The following is a 26,443-nucleotide window of genomic DNA, read 5'->3' as shown; positions in this document are numbered from 1 at the left end:
GATGTATTAAAAGAGGCATAGATGCTCATGAGGAGAACATAATTTTACCTCTATACAAGTCACTAGTTCGACCACACTTAGAATACTGTGCACAGTTCTGGTCTCCGGTGTATAAGAAAGACATAGGTGAACTGGAGCGGGTGCAGAGAAGAGCGACCAAGGTTATTAGAGGACTGGGGGGGTCTGCAATACCAAGATAGGTTATTACACTTGGGGCTGTTTAGTTTGGAAAAACGAAGACTAAGGGGTGATCTTATTTTAATGTATAAATATATGAGGGGACAGTACAAAGACCTTTCTGATGATCTTTTTAATCATAGACCTGAGACAGGGACAAGGGGGCATCCTCTACGTCTGGAGGAAAGAAGGTTTAAGCATAATAACAGACGCGGATTCTTTACTGTAAGAGCAGTGAGACTATGGAACTCTCTGCCGTATGATGTTGTAATGAGTGATTCATTAATTAAATTTAAGAGGGGACTGGATACCTTTCTGGAAAAGTATAATGTTACAGGGTATATACACTAGATTCCTTGATAAGGCGTTGATCCAGGGAACTAGTCTGATTGCCGTATGTGGAGTCGGGAAGGAATTTTTTTCCCCATGGTGGAGCTTACTCTTTGCCACATGGGTTTTTTTTGCCTTCCTCTGGATCAACATGTTAGGGCATGTTAGGTTAGGCTATGGGTTGAACTAGATGGACTTAAAGTCTTCCTTCAACCTCAATAACTATGTAACTATGTGGTGAAATCTGTCAGTAAGGGTTCGGTTTTTGTACAGCACCACCACTAGAGAAATAAAGCATTACAGAGTCCATTCTATTGAGTGGGTTGTGTGTGTCATACAAGGCAGGATGTCCAAAACACGAGACGCTCTTTGTAAACATTCCCACACTAACCAGCAACTGGTACAGAGACCACCCATTGTATTAATTTTAATTCTTTAATGGGTTGTATAAAACTTTTTCTAATGTACACAACCCCTTTAACAAACTGATGCTTCAATGTAAATTTCATTCTGTCATTCTCTAATGACTCAGGATTCTTACAGCTATATGGTTTGTGTTCCTGTGTATTTACAGAAATATTACATCCACCATTATGAAGCCTATGGCACTATAAGGGGTGAACCTAGCCTCTCTGCTGCCTGCGGCGAACTGCAAAATGCCCCCCCCCCCATACACACACGGCTCTGCTCCGCTCCGTACACATACACGGGTCAGCTTCATAAACATTGTACACACAGGGCTCCGCTCCGTACACACGCGGCTCGGCTCCGCACACCTCGTACACACGCGGCTCAGCTCCGCACACCTCGTACACACGCGGCTCAGCTCCGCACACCTCGTACACACGAGGCTCAGCTCCGCACACCTCGTACACGAGGCTCAGCTTCGCACATCTCGCACACACGCGGCTCTGTACCGCACACCTCGTACACACACACGGCTCAGCTCCGCACACCTCGTACACACGCGGCTCCGCTCCGTACACACGCGGCTCAGCTCCGCACACCTCGTACACACACAGCTCCGTACACCCCGTACACACACGCGGCTCTGCTCCGTACACCTCGTACACGCGGCTGCGCTCCATACACCTCATACACACGCGGCTGCGCTCCGTACACCTCACACCTCGTACACACGCGGCTGCGCTCCGTACACCTCGTACACACGCGGCTGCGCTCCGTACACCTCGTACACACGCGGCTGCGCTCCGTACACCTCGTACACACGCGGCTGCGCTCCGTACACCTCGTACACACACGGCTCCGCTCCGTGCACACATGGCTCCACCACATCCACACTGTAAACCCCTCCTGACCCCACGCATAAGCTTTCCCTCTTCCAGCACCATGACAACCAGCACAGCAGAGTCCTGCATATACTGAGGCCACTCATCATGTGACCCGACTCCTCCCATCCAGTGACATCATCACAGGTCCTGTGCGCACAGAACAGCCTTCTATGAGCAGCCCCAGCAGATGCAGGAGAGGCGTGACTTCAGGTTGAGGACCTGTGATGATGTCACGATCACGTGACCGGTCACATGAGCCGGGGAGGGCTGGATGAAGGGATTCAGCCATTCGGGACGGTTGGAAGCCTTGAATACAGTAGTAACTGAACCTGCGTCTACGACGCAAATTCAGTTACTACACCGGCAGAATCTGCCGCCCCCTCTCTTCATTGAAGGCAGTGCCGCTGAGGCAAAGAACTCAACTTGCCACATGGTAGCGGCGCCCCTGGGCACTATTAATCCCAGGATGACTTTTCTATCTGTGATACAAGACCCAAGAAGGCGGTGCATGACAGAGATCAAAGAGAGAACCCGCTCCTGTGTCATGCAGCGCCCTATGTGCTGCACTAGGTATAACATTATATTTGTGTTATCATCTAGTCCCAGCCTACCTGCTCTCGTCAGTCAGGAATGATGGGATGTGTACGACCTTCTCATACATTCTCCTACCAACACAGTATGAACTAATAAGAAAAAAGATCCTGCATCTCCCTCTGATTGGGAATCAGTGCACTATTAGGCTGTGTGTACACGTGATATCGAGACTCTCCATTATACTGACCGGGAATAATGTCATGGGCGTCTGAATGCAGGCAGTGCCGTTATAGGACTTCCCAGTCTGACATTATGAGGATGGTGTTTTCACGCCAGCCACTATTAAAGCTTAAATATTTGGTCCATCGGATGATGCACATTGTTAGCATGTCGGATTGTTTTGGTAGCAATTGTGATTGGTCTTCAAATTGGATTAATCAGTTTGCAATGACTCCTGAATGATACAGGATGGAAATGTATAAATCTGTAGTGTGTAAGCCCCCCCGCAAGGACTCCTGAAAGATGCAGGATGGAGATTTATAGATCTGTAGTGTGTAAGCCCACCCACAATGACTCATGAATGGTGCAGGATGGAGATTTATAGATCTGTAGTGTGTAAGCCCACCCACAATGACTCATGAATGGTGCAGGATGGAGATTTATAGATCTGTAGTGTGTAAGCCCACCCACAATGACTCATGAATGGTGCAGGATGGAGATTTATAGATCTGTAGTGTGTAAGCCCACCCGCAAGGACTCCTGAAAGATGCAGGATGGAGATTTATAGATTTGTAGTGTGTAAGCCCACCCACAACGACTCATGAATGGTACAGGATGGAGATTTATAGATCTGTAGTGTGTACGCCCACCCACAATGACTCATAAATGGTACAGGATGGAGATTTATAAATCTGTAATGTGTAAGCCCACCCACAATGACTCATGAATGGTACAGGATGGAGATTTATAGATCTGTAGTGTGTAAGCCCACCCGCAAGGACTCCTGAAAGATGCAGGATGGAGATTTATAGATCTGTAGTGTGTAAGCCCACCCACAAGGACTCCTGAAAGATGCAGGATGGAGATTTATAGATTTGTAGTGTGTAAGCCCACCCACAACGACTCATGAATGGTACAGGATGGAGATTTATAGATCTGTAGTGTGTACGCCCACCCACAATGACTCATAAATGGTACAGGATGGAGATTTATAAATCTGTAATGTGTAAGCCCACCCACAATGACTCCAGGATAGAAATGCTTATGAACAATAATCCCACCCCACCCCCTGAAGTTCGTAGTTCTCAATGCAAAATCACCAACAGGACCCACAACTGTCACAGGTCATTAATAGTCTTGGTCTTCTAAGTCTTGGTCAAATTGACCTTTTGGGCCCCCTTAAGCTCCTGTACCGGCTATGGTCACACCGCTGCCCCTCATCCATCCCAACCATTACTAAACCACATCCACATTTCTGGTCTGTTAATGCGAAACAGACCAAACAATAGAACATACTTGTACAGATCTCCAGCTGTTGCAGAACTACAAGTAACAACAAGTAAAATGGATTGGCATGCTGGAACTTGCAGTTCTGTTCTAATGAATGCAGTCTATTGATTGACTACACTATTTCTCATGTCTCTACCCTTCCCCCTTCATCGTTTCTGAGATTCGAACAACAGGCATCTTTCAGTACGGGAATAATCTGACCTCATTAAACATTAATACAGCCATACCAGAATAATTTGTTCATCTGAAACATTTAACCCCTCACATTCCAGTATTTGTAATTGATCCCGGTACATTCATGGCTCGTGATGCTGCTGGTTAGCATGATTTGTCATTTCAAGAACTTCATGTTCAACCAACATCTGTCCCCCCTCGGTAGTCACTTGCCTCATCCGTAAGTTGAGGGAGCCGTATTTTGTCCTTGGCCCTCTGGCCGTGGTGAATTTTCTCCTGCGGTACAGCTCCCCTTTACATATAGAAATCATAAGTAGCATGGAGAGGAGTGTTCCTCCCAAAGTAAGCAAGCCTAAGCCTGCGATAATGCACTTGTCAAGGTGTGAGCCAAGACGTGCATAGTACAGTTCCAACCTCTCCATCTCTCGTGCGGACACAGAATCTGGGCTGACCCGTACTTCCCGTGGTATGGTGTACGCCACAGCCACGAGCACTATGCCACAGATCAACAAGACCAGAGAACAGATAAAACCATAATCCACAGAGTGCGTTCCTGTCTCTGCTTCTCGACTGTCCTCCGAGTGAGGAGATCCATTCTCCTTTGCAGCCCATCCCCTCACTTCAGACAACGGCGTCAAACCTCGGACGTTTTGTGAGTCCTGGCCAAAGGTGGTCTCTCCAATATCTTCATAGGATGGGTTCTCAAATCCCCTGATGGCAGCTGAGCTCCGATAATAGGTCTGGTCATCTGCAGCATGTCTTGTACTGAGGTCTCTTAGCTCCAAGGTGTTTGAAGAAGCCATTTGTTGATTCTGATCCTGTTCATCCTGATTATGGAGAACTTTTTCAAACTGGGGAATTTAGTAGGAAAAGAGATATTTTATTACCAATATGCATAAAAAGGTTTAGCCAATGACTTACTGCAGAGTAATATGGGCATATAAATGTGTTTGCAAGTCAAGGACCTCATATGGCTGGCCAAATTTAGTTTCACAATGAACCCTATGGTGATGTATGGTCAGTTCAGAAGAGCCATATGGGAGGGGAGGCGTTTATTTTTCCATCTATTACCTACATGTAAATTCAGCCTAAGGGCCTGTTCACACATCTGATTTTCTCGTACGAGTGCTTCCTGTGGTTATCATGGATAGCACTCATCCTATAATATTCCATGGGGCTGTGTACATCCCGAATTTTTTCCTCGACCCAGTGATCCTCGGCAAAATATCGGAGAGATGTCCGATTATGAGGGTTGGATCAAAATCGGCAATGCAAGTCTATAGGTCCATGAAAAAAATCACACCGCACTTGGATGTCAACCGAGTGTACTCCGATTTTAACAGACTGTCAGAATGGAGAAATTTTGTTTTTCTCCACATATGACAAAAACTGATGACACTCAGATCAATACAGGACCTCAAATGGACCCTCTGTTGACTGTAATGGGGTTTTAGGTTTGCATCATGGTGTCTGACATTTTAAGGGAATAAATATTGTAAAATGCAGTCCTGTGTTTTTGGGTAAGGCTAGGTTCACATTTGTACAGTACAAAAATGCTTATTCGGATGTATATGGCAGCATAGCCATAGAGTAAAATTGATAAAGTGCAGTAAAACAAAATGTTCTGTGTTTTGTCAGGTTTTTGTCGTATTGCGGGTTTCATTGGATCTAAAAAAAAAAAACTGTAGTTGACCATGTTTTTTTTGTTTGAAAAACCTGTACGAAAGACGATACATTTTTTTCTCCATTGTTCTCAATAGGAGACGTACTAAAACGTATAGCAGTTCACTTAAATGCGTGGAAAAAGTATACGTTTTCCTGTCTGTACCAATTAGAGCTAGTTGAAAAAGAAAGAGTGAAGCCAAATAGATACTTTAAAAAACCCTTTATGGATAATATTCATACAGATGTAGTTGGAAACGTGGTGCACTCATGCAGTGGTTTTTGACACATACATCCTACGTATTCATCTGCAGACGCACAAATGTGAACAAAGCCTAAATATGATGGAGGCCACACTGCAATGTAGATCTAAACGCAGCCTAACAAAAGCAAAACCTCAGTCAGGTGACAAACCGTACCAAAAAAGCTTTGTTAAAGGGGGATCATTTTTTTTTTCACTGAAATGCATGTTACTGGGGCTTAAAATTATTTTTTGCAAATGCGCTTTATTAAAAATGTTTGCCCTCTGTAACCTCTGTATTGCATTGTCTATTGCTGGCTGCAGAATGACTTCACTGTGAATCAGTCAGTGAGCTCACTATGACAGTCTTTTGTAATTCCTTTCTGTCTTTTTCTGAGCTTTTTTCAGCTGATTTATGACCACCGATCACATCAAAGTTGAATGTGCAGGGAAACAAAGAGCCTGTAAAAGGCAAATTGTAAAAATGATATGTAGCCCTAAATATATTCATTTAAATCCCTTGATGACAACAGATCTAATGACGTGAACTAATAGGATCTCGGATCCCTGTCATTCTCTGGGTTCAGGTCAGTACACCACCGGCCGGGACAGGGTTTGCAGTCATCATGCTGACAGTAACATGGGACCACAATAAAGCCGCCTAAGACCTAAATCAGATAGAAGATGAGCTCATAAATCACCAGGGGGATAGTAAGTGTGACTGAATTATTGTTAGAAGTAACTTTCTACTATATTGTCATCACACGCCCCATTATCTGTATGTCTGTGTCCCTCTATATGTCCCCAGAGTACAATCAATGCATCAATCACTGATATCTGAGCTGTGGAAATCTATGAGTCATCACAAATCAACACTTTAGATTGTTTGTAACATGCAGCCCAATGTAACAAGTATTTGCCTGCCTGTAACTTCTCATTCCAATGTTGCAGTGATACATCCATGAGATGACGAGTCGCAGATAATTGTGATATCTGTAATTTGTATGTAACCCCCTCTCATGTACAGCACCATGGAATCAATGGTGCTCTATAAATAATAATAACACAGTAGGGACACAGGGTGGTGACAGGAGCCAGCCTGACACTATAGCAGAGGAGTGCACAGCTGAGGAGCTGTCCATTCAGCACCACATCACCAGTCACTGCAACTTCTCAGCCTTGAGACATCACACAGCCACACACAGAGAACAGTGATGGCTGGTGCCTGAATTACAGGAATCACTCGTCGTATTCCAGCCATTGTTTCCCAGTAAGTGGTAGGGTCCCTGTGGTCCTCCACCCGTGAGTCCTCCCAGCTAGTGACAACACATGAAGACAGCACAGTCCCCGGCAGCCTGTCCTTTAACTTCTCATTGTCCCCTACAATCACACTGTCCCTATGACACAAAGGCTGAGCAGACAATGAGACCCCAGCCCTGGCTGAGGAGGAGCCGTGTGTGCAGACACTAACCTGTGAGCACCCAGGAACACCCCGACAATCAGTGCCAGTCACAGGGACCACCTCTCTGTAGGTGGAGGGTGGCTGTCGGCAGCACGGGCAGGCAGCTCTGGGGTGGCATAAACAGAAGTGCTTCAGGTTATAGCTGCTACTGAATGACCCGATACATCGACTCCATCATGGACCATGTGGGAGGAGACAGGAGTCACAGCGCCCTCCTTTGGACAGTTTACGCTGTAGTGTCACAGTGTCCTTAACAGGCATCGCCATCTTAAAGCCCCCACTGCAGTCTGGGCATATCATGGGCTGGCAATACTAACCAGCTGGGGTTTGGTAGTTGTGGAACATTACATAGAGTCTGGGGGTCCCTCGGTTTTGTTTCCAGTACATGTATCTGTATCAGATGCCATGATACCCCATAACTGCCCCCCTCAGTGACATCCATCCCTGCCCCGGCATAGATTGCATTATGGAGATGCCCCTGGGACCCGCCCTGTCCTGGCTGAGGAGGGAGCTGGTAAGATTAGTGCTGCTGACGGGTCATCCACCATCTCATGCTGCTGCAATCACATTTCATCCCTCTGATGGTAGTAAGATTATACACATCCCACCCTATCCCTGCGCCCACAGCTGCCGTGTGTGGGGGCAGACAGGGAGGAGGGCATCATCCGACCAAAGGGATGCACAGAATGAGGATGCATGGACGGGGGAAAGGAAAGACTGACAATGTAGATCTATACATAGTACATGGTGGTAATGCAAGGGCCACAGATAGCAGAGTGGGAGATTTCAGGACTATAGAAAGCAGGGGGTGAGACTACAGGGACTAGAAAGCTGGGGGTAAGACTGTCTGCAGGGATTAGAAAGGAGTGAGACTGCAAGGGACTAGAAAGCAGGGAGTGAGACTACAGGGACTAGAAAGCTGGGGGTAAGACTGTCTGCAGGGATTAGAAAGGAGTGAGACTGCAAGGGACTAGAAAGCAGGGAGTGAGACTACAGGGACTAGAAAGCAGGGCTGAGACTGCAGAGACTAGAAAGCAGGGAGTGAGACTACAGGGACTAGAAAGCTGGGGGTAAGACTGTCTGCAGGGATTAGAAAGGAGTGAGACTGCAAGGGACTAGAAAGCAGGGAGTGAGACTACAGGAACTAGAAAGCTAGGAGTAAGACTGTCTGCAGGGATTAGAAAGGAGTGAGACTGCAAGGGACTAGAAAGCAGGGAGTGAGACTACAGGGACTAGAAAGCAGGGCTGAGACTGCAGAGACTAGAAAGCAGGGGGTGAAGATGTGAAGATGCAGAAAGCAGGGAGTGAGACTACAGGGACTAGAAAGCTGGGGGTAAGACTGTCTGCAGGGATTAGAAAGGAGTGAGACTGCAAGGGACTAGAAAGCAGGGAGTGAGACTACAGGGACTAGAAAGCTGGGGGTAAGACTGTCTGCAGGGATTAGAAAGGAGTGAGACTGCAAGGGACTAGAAAGCAGGGAGTGAGACTACAGGGACTAGAAAGCTGGGGGTAAGACTGTCTGCAGGGATTAGAAAGGAGTGAGACTGCAAGGGACTAGAAAGCAGGGAGTGAGACTACAGGGACTAGAAAGCTGGGGGTAAGACTGTCTGCAGGGATTAGAAAGGAGTGAGACTGCAAGGGACTAGAAAGCAGGGAGTGAGACTACAGGGACTAGAAAGCTGGGGGTAAGACTGTCTGCAGGGATTAGAAAGGAGTGAGACTGCAAGGGACTAGAAAGCAGGGAGTGAGACTACAGGGACTAGAAAGCAGGGCTGAGACTGCAGAGACTAGAAAGCAGGGAGTGAGACTACAGGGACTAGAAAGCTGGGGGTAAGACTGTCTGCAGGGATTAGAAAGGAGTGAGACTGCAAGGGACTAGAAAGCAGGGAGTGAGACTACAGGAACTAGAAAGCTAGGAGTAAGACTGTCTGCAGGGATTAGAAAGGAGTGAGACTGCAAGGGACTAGAAAGCAGGGAGTGAGACTACAGGGACTAGAAAGCAGGGCTGAGACTGCAGAGACTAGAAAGCAGGGGGTGAAGATGTGAAGATGCAGAAAGCAGGGAGTGAGACTACAGGGACTAGAAAGCTGGGGGTAAGACTGCAGGGATTAGAAAGGAGTGAGACTGCAAGGGACTAGAAAGCAGGGAGTGAGACTACAGGGACTAGAAAGCAGGGCTGAGACTGCAGAGACTAGAAAGCAGGTAGTGAGACTACACGGGTCTAGAAAGCTGGGGGTAAGAGTGCAGGGGACTAGAAAGCAGGTAGTGAGACTACACGGGACTAGAAAGCTGGGGGTAAGAGTGCAGGGGACTAGAAAGCAGGGAGACTGCAAGAGACTAAAAAGAAGGGAGTGAGGCTACAAGGGACTAAAAAGAAGGGAGTGAGACTACAAGGGACTAGAAAGAAGGGAGTGAGACTGCAAGGGACTAGAAAGAAGGGGGTGAGACTGCAAGCGACTAGAAAGGGAGTGATACTGCAAGGGACTAGAAAGCAGTGAGTGACTGCAAGGGACTAGAAAGAAGAGAGAGAGACTGCAATGGACTAGAAAGCAGTAAGACTGCAAGGGATTAGAAAGCAGGGATTGAGACTGCAAGGGACTAGAAAGTAGGGAGTAAGACTGCAAGGGACTAGAAAGTAGGGAGTAAGACTGCAAGGGATTAGAAAGCAGGGAGTGAGACTGCAGGGACCAGAATGCAGAGGGAGTGAAACTGCAAGGGATTAGAAGGCAGGGAGTGAGGCTGCAGGGACTAGAAAGCAGGGAGTAAGACTACAAGGGATTAGAAAGCAGTAAGACTACAAAGGATTAGAAAGCAGGGAGTGAGACTGCAAGGGACTAGAAAGCAGGGAGTGAGACTGCAAGGGACTAGAAAGAAGGGAGTGAGACTGCAATGGACTATAAAGCAGTGAGTAAGACTGCAAGGGATTAGAAAGCAGGGAGTGAGACTGCAAGGGACTAGAAAGTAGGGAGTAAGACTACAAGGGATTAGAAAGCAGGGAGTGAGACTGCAGGGACCAGAATGCAGGGAGTGAGACTGCAAGGGATTAGAAGGCAGGGAGTGCGGCTGCAGGGACTAGAAATCAGGGAGTAAGACTACAAGGGATTAGAAAGCAGTAAGACTACAAAGGATTAGAAAGCAGGGAGTGAGACTGCATGGACTAGAAGGCAGGGAGTGAGACTACAAGGGATTAGAAAGCAGGGAGTGAGACTGCAAGGACCAGAGGGCAGGGAGTAAGGCTACAAGGGACTATAGAAAGCAGGAAGTGAGACTACAGGAATAAGGCTACTTTCACACTAGCGTCGTGCACTGCACGTCGCTATGCGTCGTTTTGGAGAAAAACCACATCCTGCAAAAGTGCTTGCAGGATGCGTTTTTTCTCAATTGACTTGCATTAGCGACGCTTTGCCACACGTCGCAACCGTCGTGCGACGGTTGCGTCGGACCGTCGCCACCAAAAAACGTTGCTTGTAATGCTTTTTGGTGCGTCGTTCCCATCTTTTCTCCGCCCCCTCCTCTCCGCACCTCACAATGGGGCAGCGGATGCGTTGGAAAACAGCATCCGCTGCCCCCGTTGTGCGGCGCTTGCACAGTATGCGTCGGTGCGCTGCAACGTCGCATTGCGACGTGCAGTGCACGACGCTAGTGTGAAAGTAGCCTAAGAAAGAAGGGAGTGGGACTACAAGGGACTAGAAAGGGATTGAGACTACAAGGGACTAGAAAGCAGGGAGTGAGACTGCAAGGGACTATAGAAAGCAGCGAGCGAGACTGCAAGTGACTATAGAAAGCAGGGAGTGAGAATGCAGGAACTATAGAAAGCAGGGAGTGGGAATGCAGGAACTATAGAAAGCAGGGAGTGGGAATGCAGGAACTATAGAAAGCAGGGAGTGGGAATGCAGGAACTATAGAAAGCAGGGAGTGGGAATGCAGGAACTATAGAAAGCAGGGAGTGAGAACGCAGGGACTATAGAAAGCAGTGAGTGAGACTGCAAGGGACTATAGAAAACAAGTAGTGAGACTGAAAGGGACTATACATAGAAGAGATTAAAATTAATGGAATAATATACAGTGATGTGAGAATGCAAGGACTAGAGGGAAGGGGTGGAAATGCAGAGACTATACAGGATGATTCATTCGCTACTTTACCAGGAAAAAATTGCTGTAGCTCTAAAAGAGTTGACCTACCGTACTGAAATTTGGACTGCACATACCTTGGTTCATGAGAAACTGATGTTTTAAAGCAGGTGTTGAAAATATCCACCAGTCGCATACAAGCACGCCTGCACTCGCTGTTGCATATTGTTGAATTACCGTAATTCCGCAGGACGTCTGGGGTCATAGCCTGAATTTCTCGCTGTATGTTCTCTTGGAGTGCATGTAATGTTTGTGGCTTATTACTGTACACACAACACTTACAATGGCTTCAAAGGAAATAATCCGGCAATTCTTTTCTCTTGATTGGCCCTTTCAATTCCTGAACGATAGTGACTCTGGACGAACACGACCTTTTTTGGCCACTAGTTGACATGTCGAATAAGACATGCCTGTCTCCTAGGAAAGATCGTGCAACAATTTACGTGGAAATGCCAGAAGTCCCTGTTTCACATTCTTTATTGTTTCAATAGACATTTTCGGACTTCCTCCATCATGCCTGTCTAGTAATATTCCTCTATGTTCCAGCTTATTTACCAGTGACAGAATACACGCTATACACAGATTTTGACCTCCAAACTTCTTTAGAAAATCACTTTGGCACCTCTTTAAGGACTCAGTTTTCCAATAGGTTTTCACAATGAAAACACGCTCCTCTAAAGTGTATCTGTACATTGTTAACAAATGAAGAAGGAATTCAGCAGGGGTGAAAAGCAAGCACCACACATAAACTATTGACACGCAGAAAAGTGTGCAGCAAGTCTATCTCGTATTGTAGATGACCGACGGGGTGACAAGTCGGCAAGACCACTTGGGGCGAGGATATTTCCCAACGCTGTTGCTGAGATTCACTGTATGCTTACATCTCAACCAAAGTATGTACAGTCCAAATTTCAGTACAGTCAACAGTCTTTTTTAGAAGTTACAGCAATTTTTCCAGGTAAAGTAGGGACTCAATCACCTTGTAGAAAGCAGGGGATGAAAATGGAAGGACTATAGAAGGGGATGAGAATCAAGGAGGGAATATATAAAGTATGCAACTGTCTACAATAAACCATTATAAATCTCAATGATCCGTATAATGTTGGTTGGATTCCATTGTCTTGAGAGCTCAGTGACTTTCAACAACCTCATTCTTTTACACCTGGTGGGGTGTAGTAAGCACCCCTATTTGTTCCCTATCTTAGACTGAGATGCGTATCCAGGACCAGAGGCTGCTGGCCCAGCTGAGATTTCTACATGCAAGGATTCGGGAGTACAGGCTTGAATCTACATACTGGTCAAATATGCGTCCTATCCAGGAGTCACATGGAGTCAGAGGTCGTTCCACGTCAGAAGACATAAGTCTGGTTGCCCACAAGGAAGATGGATCTCCATCTACTTTACAGATGGTTCTCAGAAGAAATTCTGTCCCATAGCGCTCATCCTTAGGGCTCATGCAGACGAGCATTTTCTGTCTGAGTGCGATCCGACAAAACATTGGATCGCGCTTGGACCAAATGATATTCTATGGGGCCGTGCACATGTCCGATTTATTTCCTCAGACAGAGTCTGTCTGAGGAAAAGGATTGCACCGTGCTTGATTTGCATCCGATATTTTGATTGCACTCAACCAGGTAAGTCAATGAGTGCGTGGAAAAAAATCAGACTGCACGACTGACAGAATGGGAAGATGGAGACACTTTTTTCTTTATCTTCTCCTCATCGAAGAAAATCAAATCAGACTATGATTACACTCTGATCAAACTCTGATCAGAGTATGATTAGCATAATCGGACCGATTCTCTCAGATAAGATAAAATACGCTGGTGTGACCTTAGCCTTAAAGGGGCCCATGAGATTATTTAACCGTCTGCTTCATTTTCTCCCATAAACTGCGACACTCTCATCTTGTTTGTAGACTGTAGATTTCTATTCAGTAAGCACAATTGATCAATATTAGAGAGGTTGACCTATACTTTTATATTGATGGCCAATCCTTGGGAATATCTGATCTGTGTGGGTGCGACACCCTGTACCCGCTGTGATCAGTGGTTATGGATGCCCGCTGAAAGTTGTCCGATGCAGCTCCGTCAAAACTATAGTGGCAATGGCCAAGTACCACAGATCACCTCCTATTTATATTAACAGGAGGTGGATCTGTGGTACATAGCCACTATAGAAATGACAGAGCTGCTGTGTTCCAGCAGTATCCGAGTGCCTCCAGCGGCTGCCGGTAACAGCTGATCTGATATATTGATTAAAAAAACTTAGTAACAAATTACTTTAAAAAGGTTTTAGTGTATCAGAAAAGGATGGTTGCTTTTTTTTTTCCAAAAACAGTGCCCCATCTGTCGACAAGTTGTGGTATTGCCTTTCAGCATCCCACAGTGAATGGAGCTGTGCTGCAAACCCCACACAAAACCTGCAGAAAGAGCAAACACAATTTTATTTTTTTTTTTAGGAAAAAAAAACACGTTTTTCTAATCCTGTAAAACCCCTTTAAGTAGTCAAGATGACCGGACATTGTAAGTCTCCTTCCAGTAATCACTGCCCCAACTTTTTGAAAAATGGGCAGATCTAGGCCAGGATGGTGAGTGGACAAGCCTGTCTAACAAATTTATCACAATTTACATTACAAAAGATGGCCTACATTTCTGGTAGTGGCGCACATCAATTGAAAGATGTACCAAGTTCATTGAGAAGCACACTTTTTTGGCACATACAAGTATTAGTCCCGCACTCTCTTCATAAAGAATGGAGTACAAAAAGCAATTCTTAATGAATCAGGGCCAGAGCATTTGGAAAATTGCCACTCTGCATTTTTCTGAACCATAGGCAAAAGTGGGTTCAAAAGGAATAGGAAATACAAAGAAAGAACTTATACTTGCATTTCTTGTTGGATCCAATTCTAGACTTGGTTAAAAAGCCACACACAGAAATTGGGACAGTGAGTTTAATGCCATTCCACTTTTAAGCTTCAGAACCTGAACTGTGACAGTGTGACCATGTCTACCAACTACAATATTCTGGATTTACGAATGCTCATAGTGTTTTCTGCTGTCAATGAGCAACAAAAGACAAAAATAGCTGCCCTCGATCCAAGAATGTATTTGATGTACCCAGAAACAATAATCTTCTCCTCCTCATTATCATCGTGTTGTATCAACGTGAGCAAATTTTCATATTGTGGATCTCCTGGAAACATTTGAAAGTAATTTCCTGTATTTTATTTATTATTTTTGTAAATAAAGTGTAATTGTATAATCAAACATTCTGCCACTTTTTTCAGCTTACATTTATGTACAATCATTTTACATCAGTCTTTCACACAGGCTTGTAATATTGATAGCGACCAGGTGTTACCTGTGAGCCGATGGGATAATGTGTTATTGCATGTGAGCGACTTGTTCCCGTGAAAACCCTTCAACCTAACATTTAAAGGGAATCTGTCATACGATTTATTTTGCCTGGCTAAGCGATTGCAGCAAGGTATGTTTTTCTCTGAAAGGCTGCATTTCAGATAAAATATTGTTTGAAATGATAGCCTGGGATTTCAAAGAGAGATCTGACTAGTCCAGAGCGGCCCCTGCAGTCCCCTTCTTCCAGCCACAGTTGATTGATAGGTCACTCTGGCGTGTGTAGGGATGTGGACTGTCTTAGGCCAGGTTCACATTAGCGTTTGAGTCCGCAGCGTGGTCCTGTGGACTTCTTTCCTTAGCTCCACCTACTTCTGCGTGCGTCCTGCGTACCTATCTTTAACATTGTGTACGCAGGAACATGTGTTGTATGCGGAGGCGTCCGAGTGCGTTGTTTTGACGTGCCCGCCGTACGCAACATGTTGAATTTTCTTGCGTTCGGCGGGCATGTAAAAGATAGGTACACAGGACGCATGCGGAAGTAGGCGGAGCTTAACGAAAGAAGCTCGCAGCACCACGCTGCGGACTCAAATGCTAATGTGAACTTAGCCTTACCCTGTTCCTGCCCCTGAAGACAACAATCGCGCTATGTGTATAAGTTTCATACAGTTTTATATGTAGTGTGAATAGTGATGTGTATAGTATATAATGTGTTATGGTAATGTACAGCATATAAGTAATGTGAAGTGCTAATGTGTAATGTGAGTAGTGCATAGTGCAGGGTAAGTACAGGATGAGATTAGGGATAAGTACTGTTTATATAGTAAGCAGTTTAGCAACAGTATAGGACATAGGATAAGAACAATGGGTTTAGTCTATAGAATAGGAAATAGTGATAGAACTAGCCCAGTGGGAGGGAACTAGTGTTGATAAAGGTGGGGGGGGGTCACTTCCTGATAGCTGGGAGATAGAGAAGTGCAAGGTCAAGTTCAGGTACAGTGGGCTGCTAGGGGCAGCATGGGCCATTCATTCAAGGCAGTGGTGGGCCGTACTGATATCCCTGATGCCCATTCCCCTACTGTCTGGAGCTTAGGGCTTGGGCCACGTAGCGAATAGCGGGCCTGGTCTTCTGACATCTCGAAGGTCGGTGTACGTAGAATTACATAGGGGGCACGTGGCTGGTCCTGGCTGGAAGTGGACAGAAAGTCGCTGAGGTTGATGGAGTGAGGGGTAGTTCAGGACGAACGACTGGCAGGGCTGAAGAGGTACTGTATTGTACTGTAAGAAAGGGTGCAGCAATTCATTTTTCTTCCTATCCCACATGTCACCACCTGATGAACTTGAACTGACTAGTAAACATTTGCCTATTGTAAAGGACTTGATGTGTGTGGCGGCTCCTGAGGACAGAAGCCTGGAGACAGTGGAGGCCTGTGGCCCACAAGTGAGTGTGATGCACCCCACACCTGACAGCACATTGGGACTGGGACACAGTTTGAAAAGTTCCAGAGCGTAACCAGACAGCAGCTTGGTCATGACTACAGCTTTCGTGCACTTTACATGTGTACATGGGGAGAGACCTGTCAATGAACTGGAGTGAGGAGGAGAGAAGCCGGACTAGTCGATTCTCTCCATATTGTCCTCGGCAAGCTTTGATTTATGTTGCCCATGGTTCGGCCAGCATGAATCTAGTGACAGGCTATCTTTAAGGGTACGTTCAAATTAAGCGTTTTTTTACTGCATTTTTTAATGCAAATGTTTAGCTGCATTTTAGAAAACCAGCAAAGTCTATGAAATTTCAGAAATATCATTCAGACAGCTTGTTTTTTTGTCATCAGTATTTTGTGCTTTGCATGTTATTTTGCACAATAGAGCATGTCACTTCTTTCAGTGTTTTTCACCTATTGAAAGTAATGGGTAGTAAAAAACCGCTAAAAATCCACATAAAAAACCGCAGGTATCAGGTTTTGCAGCATCTTTGTGCCAAAACCTGATTAAATAGAATGAGATTTTTGTTTGCACTAAACTTTATCAGCATGCACAAGAGACAAATGTAGCATGACAAAAACACAAAAAAAACCACAGCAAAACCTGCATTTTTGTAGCAGTTTCTTTCCTGCCAAGAGATCAGGTTTTGCTGCAGAAAAGCAAAAACATCTACAGTAGTATGAACATAGCCTTAATGATGGTAGATGTATAATTCATGTAACTAGCCAGTAGGTGGCAGCATTACTGCTATCTGCACTGCTATAGTGGTGGTATTAGCTGCCATAGCCACCTGGGGGACCTGTGGGTGTTTTGCAGCATATAAAGTATTTGGATGTCCTCTTCGCTGTCACTGAATCTTAGGTAGAAGACACCTTATAAGGATATACTAGCAAGTACTGACTGCTATCACTATGCATGCCGAAATAAAACTTAAAGGGAACCTGTCACCACGTTTTTGGAAGATGGGATAAAAATAGCGTTAAATAGGGGCAGAGGTGGGCGTTTCATTAGTGTGTGTGTTATGCGTTTATTACCCACCTAAGTTGCCGAAATAACTTTGCAAAGTCTCCGTTTTCGCCTGTCAATCAGGCTGGTCAGGTCGCATGGGCGTTGTCTTCCCCCAGATTTGGAGTAGTTTTCCGTTGGTGGCGTAGTGGTGTGCGCATGCCCAAAGTCCGGAATCCTCTTCCAGGGGATTTAAAATAGCGCGGTGTTCGTTATTGCATTGGTGATCGGTGGGCGCGGCCATCTTCCTTTGGCCGCGCGTGCGCAGAAGCGGCGCTCTGCTGGCCGCGGCTTCAGGAAAATGGCCGCCGCGATATCCATCTGCGCACGCGCGGCATCCCGCGGCCATTTTCCTGAAGCCGCGGCCAGCAGAGCGCCGCTTCTGCGCACGCGCGGCCAAAGGAAGATGGCCGCGCCCACCGATCACCAATGCAATAACGAACACCGCGCTATTTTAAATCCCCTGGAAGAGGATTCCGGACTTTGGGCATGCGCACACCACTACGCCACCAACGGAAAACTACGCCAAATCTGGGTGAAGACACCACGCCCATGTGACCTGACCAGCCTGATTGACAGGCGAAAACGGAGACTTTGCAAAGTTATTTCGGCAACTTAGGTGGGTAATAAACGCATAACACACACACTAATGTAACGCCCACCTCTGCCCCTATTTAACGCTATTTTTATCCCATCTTCCAAAAACGTGGTGACAGGTTCCCTTTAAGCATATCACTTAATGGAACAACCAGAAAATCATTCAGCAAAACAAAAAAATACAGAAATTACTTTTTTTAAATAACTTTTATGCAAAATCACAAAAACATACACCAGACAGCCATAACAGTAAAACCGCCTGCCATATTTTGGGTAGTCAAAGCGTGTCCTATGCCGCACTAGTCTAACAATGCCAAAATGCCCCTTTCTGCAGATCGGTGTAAGGGTATGTGTCCACGGTCAGTAAACGCTGCTTGTTTGACGCTGCGCAGAGCTGCAGCGTCAAACACGCAGCGTCCAGATGTTCCAGCATAGTGGAGGGGATTTTATGAAATCCCGTGTCCACTATGCGGGGAAACACGCATCCGACTTCCCTGCGACTCCGGATATGCTGCGCGTCTTTTCAGATCGCAGCATGTCCGTGCTACCTGCGGCGACGCTGCGTCGCCGGAAGTAATATCACAGGGCGCTATGCGAGGGTGCGATGATCCCGGATGTGTACAGTTAACACATCCGGCATCATCGCGTCCCAGAAAGGGGGCGGGGCTTATACCGCCGGCCATCCTGACCGTGGACACGTACCCTAGGGTATGTGTCCACGTTCAGGATTGCATCAGGATTTGGTCAGGATTTTACATCAGTATTTGTAAGCCAAAACCAGGAGTGGAACAATTAGAGGAAAAGTATAATAGAAACATATGCATCACTTCTGCATTTATCACCCACTCCTGGTTTTGGCTTACAAATACTGATGTAAAATCCTGACCAAATCCTGATGCAATCCTGAACGTGGACACATACCCTTAGGGTACTGTCACACAGTGCCATTTTGATCGCTACGACGGCACGATCCGTGACGTCGCAGCGATCGTATGATTATCGCTCCAGCGTCGTAGACTGCGGTCACACGTTGCAATCACGGCGCTGGAGCGATGCCGAAGTCCCCGGGTAACCAGGGTAAACATCAGGTTACTAAGCGCAGGGCCGCGCTTAGTAACCCGATGTTTACCCTGGTTACCAGCGTAAACGTAAAAAAAACAAACAGTACATACTCACATTCCGGTGTCTGTCCCCCGGCGTCTCAGCTTCTCTGCACTGTGTAAGCACAGCGGCCGGAAAGCAGAGCGGTGACGTCAGACGTCACCGCTGTGCTCGCTTTCTGGCTGGCCGGCGCTCACAGTGCAGAGAAGCTGAGACGCCGGAGGACAGACACCGGAATGTGAGTATGTACTGTTTGTTTTTTTTACGTTTACGCTGGTAACCACGGTAAACATCGGGTTACTAAGCGCGGCCCTGCGCTTAGTTACCCGATGTTTACCCTGGTTACAAGCGAACACATCGCTGGATCGCTGTCACACACAACGATCCAGCGATGTCAGCGGGAGATCAAGCGACGAAAGAAAGTTCCAAACGATCTGCTACGACGTACGATTCTCAGCAGGATCCCTGATCGCTGCTGCGTGTCAGACACTGCGATATCGTAACGATATCGCTAGAACGTCACGAATCGTACTGTCGTAGCGATCAAAATGGCACTGTGTGACAGTACCCTTAGTCTCAGCAGTCAGACCCCAACGATCAACAAGTTATCACCTATCCTCCGAATAGATAACTTGTTTCACCCGACAGCCTGTTTAACCCCTTCATGACCTTGGGATTTTTAGTTTTTCCGTGTTCGTTTTTCACTCCCCTCCTTCCCAGAGCCATAACTTTTTTATTTTTCCATCAATTTGGCCATGTGAGGGCTTATTTTTTGCGGGACGAGTTGTACTTTTGAACGACATCATTGGTTTTACCATGTTGTGTACTAGAAAACGGGAAAAAAATTCCAAGTGCGGTGAAATTGCAAAAAAAGTGCAATCCCACACTTGTTTTTTGCTTGGCTTTTTTGCTAGGTTCACTAAATGCTAAAACTGACCTGCCATTATGATTCTCCAGGTCACTACGAGTTCATAGACACCTAACATGACTAGGTTATTTTTTACCTAAGTGGTGAAAAAAAATTCCAAACTTTGCTAAAAAAAAAAAAAAAAAATTGCGCCATTTTCCGATACTCGTAGCGTCTCCATTTTTCATGATCTGGGGTCGGTTGAGGGCTTATTATTTGCGTGCCGAGCTGGCATTTTTAATGATTCCAATTCGGTGCAGATACGTTCTTTTGATCGCCCGTTATTGCATTTTAATGCAATGTCGCGGCGACCAAAAAAACGTAATTCTGGCATTTCGATTTTTTTTCTCGTTACGCCGTTTAGCGATCAGGTTAATGCTTTTTTTTTATTGATAGATTGGGCGATTCTGAACGTGGCGATACCAAATATGTGTAGGTTTAATTTTTTTTTAATTGATTTATTTTGATTGGGGCGAAAGGGGGGTGATTTAAACTTTTATATTTTTTTATTTTTTTCACTTTTTTTTTTAACTTTTGCCATGCTTCAATAACCTCCATGGGAGGCTAGAAGCAGGCACAGCACGATCGCCTCTGCTACATAGCAGCGATCTGCTGTTCGCTGCTGTGTAGCAGAAAATCAGGTGTGCTGTGAGCGCCGACCACAGGGTGGCGCTCACAGCTGCCGGGGATCAGTAACCATAGAGGTCTCAATGGAGAAGCATCGCCGACCTCCGATCATGTGACGGGGGTCGGCGATGCGCTCATATCCGGCCGCCCGGCCGGATGCGGTAGTTAAATGCCGCTGTCTGCGTTTGACAGCGGCATTTAACTAGTTAATAGCGGCGGGTGAATCGGGATTTCACCCGCCGCTATTGCGGGCACATGTCAGCTGTTCAAAACAGCTGACATGTCCCGGCTTTGATGTGGGCTCACTGCGGAGCCCTGCATCAAAGCAGGGGAGCTGACCTCGGACGTACTATCCCGTCCGAGGTCAGTAAGGGGTTGTTAAGTCTAAAATAATAAGTCTGTAGTCACTCTGTGTGACTGCAGGCGTATTAATCCCCCCAGCGAACGCACTGTGTGCTGCGAGGATTTGCCAGTTTCTGAGTCGGGAACGGTGGTGATGTATGCGTCATACATACTCACAGAAACTAGTGGGCATGGTCTCTCTGCATACACTTGTATTGAGCAAGGCCGTGCCCACTAGACAGGCCCTGGCCGGGAGTATGTATAACTAGAGATGAGCAAATTTGATGGGGTCCCTGCTTATTTGGCAAGCTATAGCACTTGTCGAATAAGCTGCAGAGGGAACCTGGATACATGGAGCACGCCGGCTGATCAGCTGTTCCGAAACGCAGCTACATGTGTCGCGGCTGTGTGATAGGCACAACACATGCATGTAAAGCCTGTTTGTTGGGTTCTCCATGCATGTGTTGTGACTGTCACACAGCCGCGACACATGCAGCTGAGGAGACTATCCATGTATCCAGGTTCCCTCTGCGGCTTATTCGGTAAGCGCTATAGCTTGCCTAATAAGCAGGGACCCCATCAAAATCGCTCATCTCTATGTATAACGCATACATCAACACCGTTCTGGACACAGAAACCAGCAAATCCTCGCAGCACACAGTGCTTGCGCTGGGGGGATTCATAAGTCTCCAGTCACACCTCCATTACTGAGAAGTCAGCTGTTGAATTTACTTGCACATGAGGCTGAAGAGCTATTATAGATCTTAAGCCTCTGTCACTCCAACTCTATTCCTCGTTCAGCGCCACCTCCTTCTGCTTGACTGATGACTCCTTTGTCTGATATCACACAGCATAGAGCCTGTCAGTGAAGCAAGAGGAGGCAGAGCTGGACAGGGAAATGAGCTGGCGTGACGGAGGTTTTAGATCTACATTAGTTCTTAATCTTCATTTGCATATAATTTCAAATGCTGATTTCTCAGTAACAGAGCAGCTTGAAAAGGTATCGCTGGACTTGTCTTTGAAAGAGCTAAATGCACATATAAATAGTTTGGGGGTGAAATCCTGCTGACAGATTCCCTTTAAGGGTATGTTTCCACGTTCAGTTTTGCTTCAGGCTTTGGTCAGGATTTTATGCAGGTAAAATCCTGACCAAAACTGCACCTGAGGTCACTGGCAGGTCACCTGCGGTGTACCTGCGTGTTTTGCTCATAGTAGCAACATGCTGCGTTTCGAAAAAACGCACCACGCATGCGTTTTCGCGGCAAAAAACGCATGCGTTTTTTAACGCATAGTGGAGTCTGGATTTCATGAAATCCCATCCACTATGCTGTAACATCTGGACGCTGCGTTTTTGACTCTGCGGAAAAACGCAGAGTCAAAAACGCAGCGTTTCCTGAACGTGGAAACATACCCTTAGGGTATGTCTCCACGTTCAGGATTGCATCAGTCTTTGGTCAGGATTTTATGCAAGTAAAATCCTGACCAAAACTGCACCTGAGGTCACTGGCAGGTCACCTGTGGTGTACCTGCGTGTTTTGCTCATAGTAGCAACATGCAGCGTTTTGAAAAAACGCACAACGCATGCGTTTTCGCGGCAAAAACGCATGCGTTTTTAAACGCATAGTGGAGTCTGGATTTCATAAAATCCCATCCACTATGCTGTAACATCTGGACGCTGCGTTTTTGACGCAGCAGAAAAACGCAGCGTCAAAAACGCAGCGTTTCCTGAACGTGGAAACATACCCTTAGGCTCAAGAAGGGACTTTGAATCCTACTTCTGTTTTAGGGTATGTGTCCACGTTCAGGATTGCATCAGGATTTGGTCAGGATTTTATGCAGGTAAAATCCTGACCAAATCTGCACCTGAGGTCACTGGCAGGTCACCTGAGGTGTTCCTGCGTGTTTTGCTCATTGTAAGGACATGCTGCATTCTTAAAAGATGCGCCGCATGTCCGTTTTTGCAGGTCTGCTGCATGCGTCTTTTAATGCATAGTGGAGACGGGATTTCATGAAATCCCCTCCACTATGCTGTAACATCTGGACGCTGCGTGTTTGACGCTGCAGCTCAACGCAGCGTCAAACATGCAGCGTTTCCTGAACGTGGAAACATACCCTTAAGGTAGAATCTGATCTGGGACCTGCATTTGGTTAAGGGGTCTACGATTTGTACTTGTTTAAAACACAGGTGAGTACAAGGTAATTCCCATTCATCAAACATTATTACCTAGCCACAGGTTGAGCCAACGTTATTCTCCATGGGACTGCGGTACATAGAGTACCAGCAATCCTAAAGAAAATGAGTGGACATGCGCGGCCACTGCATTCTTCCAGAGCCCTGTTCTTCTGATCTATGTGGTGACCAGCAGGCAAAGTCTGAATCTAAGATGCAACTGTGAGGTAATAATTGTATCTGTGAGGTAAACATGAAGCAATACCTGTAGCAATGAAGTAATACCTGTATTTATGAGGGGACGATGAGTTAATACCTGTATCAATGAGGTAATACATGTATATGTGTGGTGACTGTGAGGTAATACTTGTATCTGTGAGGCGACTGTGAGGTAATACCTGTAACTGTGAGGTTATACATGTATCTGTGTGGTCACTGTGAGGTAATACCTGTATGTGTGAGGCGAATATGAAGTGATACCTGTATCTGTGTGGTAATACCTGTATTGTGAAGTAATATATATCTGTGAGGTGACTGTGAAGTGATACCTGTACTATGAGGTAATACCTGTATCTGTGAATCGACTGTGAGGTAATACCTGTATTTGTGTCACAAATGTGAAGTGATACCAGTATATGTGAGGTGACAGTGAGGTAATGCCTGTACCAAGAGATGATTGTGATGTAATACCTGCATCTGTCAGGTGATGTGCAATAATAGCTGTTTCTGTGAGGTGAATGTGAGCTAATGCCTGCATCTGTGAGTAACTGGGAGGTAATACCTGTACTATGAGGTAATACTTGTATCTGTGAAACGACTGTAAGGTACTACCCGGATTTGTGTGGCAAATGTGAAGTGATCCCTGTATCTGTGAGGTAATACCTGTAGCTGTAAAACAACACGTACTATGAGGTGACTGTGAGGTAGTTCCTTTATCTGTGTGGTAATACCTGTATATGTTAAGCACATGTGATACCTGTATCTGTGAGTAACTGTGAGGTGTAATACCTGTATTTGTGTGGCAAATGTGAAGTGATATCTGTATCTGTGAGGTGACTTTGAGGTAATACCTGTACCAAGAGATGACTGTGATGTAATACCTGCATCTGCGAGATAATGTGCGGTAATAGCTGCATCTGTGAGGTGACTGTGAGCTAATACCTATATCTGTGAGGCAATATATGTATTAATGAAGAGACTGTGAGGTAATACCTTTATATCTGTGAGGTGGCCATGAGATAATCCCTGAAACTGTGATGTAATCCCTGTATCTCTGAGATAATCCCTGTATCTGTGAGGTAATCCCTGTATGTAGCAGTAGCTGTGAGGTAATATCTGTATATGTCGGTTACCATCAAGTAACAGCAGTACATGGTTAGGACCGGTTTGCCTGAAGAGACTGTGAGGCAATCCTTTAGTAGGAGGTGACTGAGCGTACAGTACACCTGTGTACATGAGGTGTGAGGGAGCGGCGCCCATCTCTGCGAGCGTGAGGAGCTTGTGATCCGCGCCTACCCGGTAACGTGATGCAAGTTCGATCACGTGACATCACAGTTAACTTTGAATCTCCCGCCTCGGCAGCAGTAGGTCTCCGTCCTTTCGGTGTTGGGTCCGTGTGTACGTTAAGCTGCCTTTAGTCTCGGCCGCCATGGAGGCCTGATGCCGGTGTTGTGCCGCATACAGTTAATAGTTTGTGCCGTCTGATTCCAGTGTACAATACCGGTAGTTGAGGTGAATCCAAACAAAGCATGCTGGGAGTTGTAGTACCACACTGCATCTAAAGTTTAGAATAAATACTACTTGCTATTGTAACTTTGGGATCTTTGTTGGGAGTTGTAGTAAAGGTAACAATTTTGCATTCAATTATTTTTCACAGATTTTCCTTTTTGTGAGGAAAAATAATGCACATATTGTTATTAAAATAATAATCTGCAATAGATAACATAAATGAGAAAGTGAAGTAGTGAAGACAAAGATCTGAGTCCTGCTCTGTTTTAAGAGCACATTTTTTGTATTTGCTTGGAAGACCTCCACCGTTTACGCCATCCTCATCCATGGTGATCTGATCTGGTATGTGCTGGCATGACTTTATTTTGTAGGCGGGTGTAATCGGCTGCAGTTTTCTATACAGATAGGTGCAGTAAATATTCCTTTTACATTTAATACGATGGACCCAATTAAATGTCGGGGGAGGGGTGTCTGTAGGCTGTTGTTGGTGGCCGTTTAGTGATGACACTGACATTTTGGCAAAGGCTGAATTCACACCAGCGTTCAGCAATCTGTTTTTATCTTCCATTATATGAATAATAAGATGGATCCATCCTATGACTGACATTTTCTCCCCCGGACAGACCCCATTCCATTTGGTTTCTGTTCAAGAGGTTATCATTTTAAGGTGGTAAAAAATGCAACCTGTGCCTCTGCCACCACTACATCTGCAGCGTGCCTCTCTGCCGCTACCACACCTGTGGCTTGCGTCTCTACCGACACTACATCTGCAGCATGACGCTCTGCCTCTACCACACCTGTGGCTTGCTCCTCTACCACCACTACATCTGCAGCATGCCTCTGCTGCTACCACACCTGTAGCCTGTGCCTCTGCTGACGCCACAACTGTGGCATGCCTCTCTGCCACTACACCTGTAGCCTGCGCCTCTGATGACACTACATCTGTGGCATGCCTCTCTGCCACTACACCTGTAGCCTGCGCCTCTGATGACACTACATCTGTGGCATGCCTCTCTGCCACGACACCTGTAGCCTGCGCCTCTGATGACACTACATCTGTGGCATGCCTCTCTGCCACTACATCTGTGGCATGCCTCTCTGCCGCTACACCTGTAGCCTGCGCCTCTGATGACACTACATCTGTGGCATGCCTCTCTGCCGCTACACCTGTAGCCTGCGCCTCTGATGACACTACATCTGTGGCATGCCTCTCTGCCGCTACCACACCTGTGGCCTGCTCTGCTGACACTACATCTGAGGCATGCCTCTCTGACGCCACCACGTGCTTCTGCCGCTACCACACCTGCAGCATTTGTCTCTGCTGCTACCACACTTGCAGCATGTGCAAGAGCAAAGCGTCTATTTTCTTCATAGCACTGTAATGCTAGCTGCTGTGCACTGGATGACGGTATCCTGGAGTTAGGGGGTGTACTGTAATAAAGTGTGACATCTGTGTGTTGGCTGATCATATGCTGCCATGGGGTGCTGTAATGAAATATGGCAGCTGTGCGCTGCTAACTATTCAGATAAGGCTTCTTTCACATGTCAGTGTCTCCCAGTACGTGTGGTGACTTTTCTGGATGAAACTATCATGTGGACCGGTCTTAGGGTAT

General features: G+C 46.2%; 2 protein-coding genes across 13 annotated transcripts in view; one reads left to right on the top strand and one right to left on the bottom strand.

Moving 5' to 3' along the window:
- Positions 1–534: 534 nt before the first annotated feature.
- Positions 535–24,746, bottom strand: TMEM74B (transmembrane protein 74B). Of its 2 annotated transcripts, none has more exons than XM_077253040.1 (2): positions 24,618–24,746; positions 535–4,867 (listed from the first exon to the last, which is right to left on the bottom strand). In XM_077253040.1, exon 2 carries the CDS (start codon positions 4,817–4,819, stop codon positions 4,139–4,141), a length of 681 nt encoding a protein of 226 aa, XP_077109155.1. In that variant the 5' UTR covers positions 4,820–4,867; positions 24,618–24,746; the 3' UTR covers positions 535–4,138. The 2 variants fall into 2 exon arrangements, with proteins under 2 accessions (XP_077109155.1, XP_077109153.1); XM_077253038.1 differs by lacking the exon at positions 24,618–24,746 and adding an exon at positions 7,391–7,524.
- The window catches only part of RAD21L1 (RAD21 cohesin complex component like 1), a 69,351-nt gene continuing 66,496 nt past the window's right edge, over positions 23,589–26,443 (top strand). For 2 of the 11 annotated variants that reach the window (XM_077253037.1, XM_077253030.1), the window contains exon 1: positions 24,532–24,685. Coding sequence is in view for 3 of the 11 variants with exons in the window: in XM_077253028.1 (XP_077109143.1) it covers positions 23,658–23,662 (5 nt within the window). In the remaining 8 variants the exon portion in view is untranslated. The other 9 variants (XM_077253028.1, XM_077253027.1, XM_077253036.1 and 6 more) reach the window with 9 other exon arrangements.

This window comes from Ranitomeya variabilis, chromosome 4 (genome assembly GCF_051348905.1).
Source record: "Ranitomeya variabilis isolate aRanVar5 chromosome 4, aRanVar5.hap1, whole genome shotgun sequence".
NCBI lineage: Eukaryota > Metazoa > Chordata > Amphibia > Anura > Dendrobatidae > Ranitomeya > Ranitomeya variabilis.
Note: the sequence above shows the minus strand (reverse complement) of the source record. Positions and strands in the feature narration are given on the sequence as shown.

What these genes read in the sequence shown, in the direction of transcription:
- TMEM74B (XM_077253040.1), bottom strand. Translation starts at nt 4,819, where the DNA reads ATGGCTTCTTCAAACACCTTGGAGCTAAGAGACCTCAGTACAAGACAT.